At 54.3% G+C, this 6,053-nt stretch overlaps 1 protein-coding gene across 1 annotated transcript; it reads right to left on the bottom strand.

Moving 5' to 3' along the window:
- Positions 1-2,300: 2,300 nt before the first annotated feature.
- LOC136469705 (uncharacterized) lies at positions 2,301-2,603 on the bottom strand. Its single transcript, XM_066467794.1, has one exon. It carries the CDS (start codon positions 2,601-2,603, stop codon positions 2,301-2,303), a length of 303 nt encoding a protein of 100 aa, XP_066323891.1.
- Positions 2,604-6,053: the final 3,450 nt, after the last annotated feature.

Below are 6,053 nucleotides of genomic sequence, written 5' to 3'. Positions count from 1 at the left end.
TCTTTTCAGAAATACAAGTGGGCACACTTGATCAGGAAAGAAATCTTTTTCTTTTTTCTTTAGAGCACCATGCATTCTTCGGACAACCAGAATCTTCGGCTCTAATCGTGGTCTACTGCTCTCTGTGCTGACTAGAATACTGGCACATTTGCTTCGTCAATGTTTCAACCAGTTGGAGATGACATGAAGACAGACCGTATTAGCCGAAGAAGATCAAACGGCGTGTCGCAACATAATACATGGTGCTCGGTGACTAGCTGTGGGGGTATTAACCCCTATACCCTTACGGCTAGGTTTGGGCCAGCCCGAACCAGGGGGTCTGGCCCACCAGAAGACGACGCGCGGCCCAGCCGATCTACTCGGAGTCCCGCGCAAGGAATCAAGGTAGACTTGGAGATCAAGCAAGATCCTAGTTGGTTAGAATAGGAATCCTTATCTGGCCACCTATGGCAATTGTAACCGGTTGGGATTAGTTTCTAAATCTGTAACCCTGCCCCCTAGACTATATAAGGCGGGCAGGGGACCCCTCTCAAAAATCATCTCATTTACATATAGCAATACAATCAGATGTAGGACGTAGGTATTACACCTTCACGGCGGCTAAACCTAGATAAAACCTCATGTCTATCTTGCGTCACCATGTCGTTCGTAGCTTGCGCACCTGTCTGCCGATAATCTACTACCTTGGCCATACCCCTAGGTAGACTACCGACCATATTTCGTCGACACTTCATATTTGGCGATATTGTTTAATGAGGGGAAATGGAGCCGAACCATGTAACTCATGCGGGCCCTGAGGGGTGATACGAAGACTAGTCCCGCATCGGTGCCCTTTTTCATCAGCGATCCGTCGAAGTACATCGTCCAGTACTCTTGATCGATGACTGCTAGTGGCATCTGGACCTCGGTCCACTCCATGATGAAGTCAGCCAGCACCTGGGATTTGATCGCCGTTCGGGGGGCATAAGTAATGCCTTGATCCATCAGCTCGAGTGCCCACTTTGTGGTTCTTCCTGTGGCATCCTAGCTATGGACGACCTCGCCAAGGGGGAACGACGTCACGACTGTCATAGGGTGTGACTCGAAGTAGTGGCATAGCTTCCTCTTGGTGATGAGGATGGTGTAGAGGAGTTTCTAGATTTGGGAGTAGCAGGTTTTGGAGTCGGATAGTACCTCACTGATGAAATATATACGGCGCTGCACTTTGAAGGCGTGCCCCTCTTCTTCCCATTCTACTACTAAGGCGGCGTTGACCACTTGCGTGGTGGCCGCTATGTACAACAGGAGGGATTCTCTGTTGCTTGGAGGAACTAGGACCGTGGGTTTTGTTAGAAGTAGCTTGACCATGTCAAGCGCCTCCTGGGCCTCAGCTATCCACTCGAAGCGGTCGACTTTCTTTAGGAGTCGATAAAGGGGGAGTCCTCGTTCGTTGAGGCACCAAATGAATCGGCTGAGGGCGGTGAGGCACCCTATGATCCATTGAACCCCCTTTATGTTCTAGATAGGGCCCATCCTTGTGATGGCTGAGATTTTCTCCGGGTTGGCTTCGATGCCACGCTCGAAGACAATGAAGCTGAGCAGCATGCCCCTCGAGACCCCGAAAACACACTTTCAGGATTGAGTTTGATGCCATTTGCCCAGAGTTTCCCAAAGGTTTGTTCAAGGTCGGCGATAAGGTGGTCAGCCTGTTTGGACCTAACTATGATGTCGTCGACGTAGGCCTCAACGGTCCGCCTGATGAGGTCCCCGAAGCAGTTGAGCATACAACGCTAGTAAGTTGCCCCAGCATTCTTTAGACCCAACGGCATTGAAATGTAGCAGAATGATCCGAAGGGGGTGATAAAAGACGTCATGAGCTGGTCGGACTCTTTCATCGTGATCTGGTGGTAGCCGGAGTATGCGTCAAGGAAGCAGACGGTTTCGCACCCTAAGGTAGAATCGACTATTTGGTCTATGTGTGGCAAAGGAAATGGGTCCGTTGGGCATGCCTTGTTGAGGCCCATGTAGTTGACACACATCCTCCATTTCCTGCTCTTCTTTCGCATAAGAACGGGATTTGCTAACCACTCTGGGTGGTGTACTTCCCTGATGAACCCAGCAGCCAATAGTTTTGCTATCTCTTCACCGATGGCCCTGCGCTTTTCCTCGTCGAAGCGGCACAGGCGTTGCTTCACCGGCTTGGAACCTGGGTGGATTTTCAAGGTATGCTCGGCGACCTCCCTCAGGATGCCTGGCATATTCGAGGGTTTCCACGCAAAGATGTCTTTGTTATCGTGGAGGAAGTCGATGAGCGCACTTTCCTATTTGGAGGAGAGCGCGGTACCAATGCGTACCTTTTTAGCCTTGGAGCTACTGGGGTCCACGAGGACCTCCTTGGAGCCCTCTGCCGATTTGAACGACCCGGTCGATTTCTTCGCGTCGAGCACTTCTTTGGTGACCTCCCCCCTGAGGGTGGCGAGCTCTTCGGAGGCGACGACTGCTGTGGCATGGCCGCAGCATTTGACTTCACACTCGTAAGCGCGACAGAAGGAGGTGACGACGGTGATGACCCCATGAGGACCTGGCATCTTTAGCTTGAGGTATGTATAGTTGGGGATGGACATGAACTTCGCGTAGCATGGACGTCCCAGGATGGCGTGGAAGGTTCTGGGGGACCCTACCACATCAAAGGTGAGGGTCTCAGTCCTATAATTGGACTAATCCTTGAAAGTGACATGCAGATCGATAAGTGACATGCAGATCGATCTGTCCCAGTGGTACGGCCTGTCTGCCAGGCACGACTCCATGGAAAGGTGCTCGGATGGGGCGGAGGTTCATTTGGTCGATGCCCATCTCGTCGAGCGTCTTGGCGTACATGATGTTGAGGCCGCTGCCTCCATCCATCAGTACTTTCGTGAGTCACTTTGGGCCAACGATCGGGTCGACGACAAGTAGGTACCTTCCCGGGTGTGGGATGGCATCCGAATGGTTGGCCCTATCGAAGGTTATGGCGGATTCTGACCACCAGAGGAAAACAGGCATGGCCGGTCTGGTCGTATAGACCTCATGGCGTGTGATCTTCTGGCGTCATTTAGAGTCATAAGTCATTGATCCTCCAAAGATCATGAGGGCGCCGTTTGGAGTCGGGAAGGCGTCATCCTTCTCCTCGGTGTCGTCCATAGCGGGGGGCGGATCCTTCCCCTGTTCCCCTTTGTTGGAGCTTCCAGACAAGAATTTGCACATGAGGCCACAATCCTTGTACAGTTGCTTGGCCAGGAAAGCATGGTTTGGGCATGGCCCCTCGAGCATTTTCTCAAAGTGGTTCGGAGTGCCCTCCATGGACTTCCAGCCACCCTTGCGGTCGGCAGCGACCATGAGCGAGTTGTCGTGCTGTTGCTTCTTATTCTTTCTTTTGGCGGGACAGTTGGAGGCACCCTTGTCCCGCCTCACCTTGCCGTCGGAACGGTCGAAGATGGCTCTGACCGCCTCCTCTCCTGAGGCATGGCTGGTGGCGATGTCTAGGAGTTCCTTGGTGGTCCGCAGGCCCCTACGCCCCAGCTTGTGAACCAAAGACTCGTAGGTTGTCCTGAATAGGAAGGCTCCTATCATGTCGGCGTCGGCGACGTTAGGGAGCTCGTTGCACTACCGGGAGAAGCGCCAGATGTACCCACAGAGGGTTTCATCGGCCTTCTGGTAGCAGTTCTTAAGGTCCTAAGGGTTTCCAGGGCGTTTGTACGTGCCCTGGAAGTTTCCCACAAAGATCTCCATCAGATCCGCCCAACTTTGAATGGTGTTGGATGGTAGGTGCTCCAACCACGCTCGTGCCAAATCGGCCAAGAATAGCGGGAGATTGCGAATAATGAAATCGTCATCACTCGCACCACTGGCTTGATAGGCAAGCTGATAGTCTTCAAGCCAAAGCCCAGGGTTTGTTTCCCTAGAATATTTAGGGATATTGGTAGGCGGTCGGTACCTTGGTGGGAAAGCAGCGTTGAGGATGTGTCGGCCGAAGGCCTGAGGGCCTGGCAGGCCAGGGCTTGGGCTCTAGTCCTCGCCACTATCGTAGCATCCGCCACATCGAGGATGATAGCCATGGTGGGCTCCTTCCCTTGTGTCACCGTGGGTGCGCCTGCGGGCGTCGATGGTGCTGCGCACGTCGCGGTTGTGGCCGAGACATTGATGTACTGGGACAGCGGTGTGCTGCCTGCCGCCTGGCAGTGTCTGGTGAACGGACGCATCCTTGGCGGGGCGCACCGAGGGTGTGCGCTGGCTGGTGTCAGGCTTGCGTCCTTGAGACAATGAGCTTTCCGCCTGCTGCGCCGCCGCACGCTCGAGCAACGTGCGAATTTCCTAGTAGGCCCGGCGATCCTCGGACGTCGCGGCCTCTGGAAGGCCATGCAGCAAGGCCATCATAGCGGTGATGTTTTGGCTCGCTCAAGCGTAGTGAGGGAGGGTCCCGTCGTCGGTGAGGATCCTCTGGTGTACAGTGCGGGCCGTGGCGCGCGCGCGCCCACCATTTTCGCGGCGTTTGATCTCGCGATTGATGTCCGCATACTCCCGCACGAGCCCTTGTCCGGCCTCATCGATCTCTAGCTTCTGGGCTCTCAGCTGCTCCATCCTCAAGCGAGATGGGGTCGCTACCTCCCCCCTAGACCTACCGTCAGGGTTGCTCATCGACGTAGCCTACTCCCTGGAGATGCTTTCGACGCGTCCTTGGGGGTTTGCGCCATGAAGCATTCCTGGGAAGGGTGATGGCTCCCCGTACTAGAGTCAGAGCTGGAGGACGATCTTGGCTCCTCTGTGAGGAGCTTGTGGAGAGTCTCTATGTCATGTTCAATTGCCCCCACGAACTCGCTGTCCGTGGGTGGCCGAACCATGCATAGTGCCAGAAGGTGGCCAGCAGTCGCCGGGGCGTTGCGGAGACCGAACAGAAACGCTGTCGGGGCACTCCGCACGTAGCGTTCCGGAGAGAGGGTGATGCAGCACGGGGCCTCCCTGGATGACTAGGGTCCAATGGAGACGCCAGGCTGGCCCTCAAGCCTTCGGTGGCTAAAATTGATGGAAGGGAGAGACTGGACGGCCACATGGGCCAGTGCCAGCTCTCCTCCTAGTGTGACAATGAAATCCAGGTCACCGAAATGCACGTGTGTGCCTGAGACCTAGCTGATTGTGTGGTTGGCCATTCGAGGCCTGATTTGGAACACGCAAAGTCCCCTACCTAGCGCACCAACTGTCGGTGTTTCAAACAAGCACCGGCAAGTAAATTTATATTTATGCGCATTCGGCCCGGATGGTGCGCTAAAGGACACAAGATTTATACTGGTTCGGGCTAAATGTCCCTACGTCCAGTCTGTTGCTACTCGTGTTATTAGCACCAAAAATGGTTTGTAGTAGGGGGTACAAATGGTCGAGAGAGGGACTGGTCCCAGGTCTCTGATGGAAGGGTCGAAAGGATGCTAAGAGCCTGGTAGCAGCTTGACTGTGTGTGGTGTGTGTTGTGTTGTCCATCAAAAGTCGGTCCCCTTGTTGGAGGAAGCACATCCCCTTTTATAGATGAAGGGGACGGCTTTACAAGTGAGAGGGAAAGGGTGTGTATGCTACCGAGCCTTGTTGTTCACGTCTACCAAGCCTTGTTGTTCATGTCTACCAAGCCTTGTTGTCCATTCCGACGGATACTAGATAATGGTAAGCACCTACAATACTGTTGTTGCCACTATAGAATGTCAGGATGGCTACAGAGTACTGCTCCGCATAGGGTACAGACTCTGGTATAGTGGTTTTGACTTATGAGCCTTTCCTAGCCTTGCTCCGCATGCCTTCTGGTTCCTATGAGTCCCAGTCGGAGGGACACGAGGTTGGAGTCTGAAGTAGCGCTGTGGGCAAGGCCTTCCGATCGAAGAGGGCGTCCGGAGGTCGAAGTGAGTGCTCCGATCTAGTGGACCTGAGGGGCCGTGGAGCGGGCGCCGCTCCTTTGGGACCACAGCATGGTGACAGCACATCCATCATTGTGGAGGGCGCGAGTCCTTTCCTAGACCGTAGTGGTTGTCGTATGTCTACGTCGGGTTCCGTGTCTG

Source organism: Miscanthus floridulus, chromosome 8, assembly GCF_019320115.1.
Source record: "Miscanthus floridulus cultivar M001 chromosome 8, ASM1932011v1, whole genome shotgun sequence".
Lineage (NCBI taxonomy): Eukaryota > Viridiplantae > Streptophyta > Magnoliopsida > Poales > Poaceae > Miscanthus > Miscanthus floridulus.
The sequence above is the reverse complement of the archived record's forward strand: the minus strand, read 5'-3'. Positions and strand labels throughout refer to the sequence as shown.

Bases quoted from the DNA above. Each gene is read 5' to 3' on its own strand.
- LOC136469705 (XM_066467794.1), bottom strand. From the start codon at position 2,603: ATGTCCATCCCCAACTATACATACCTCAAGCTAAAGATGCCAGGTCCT.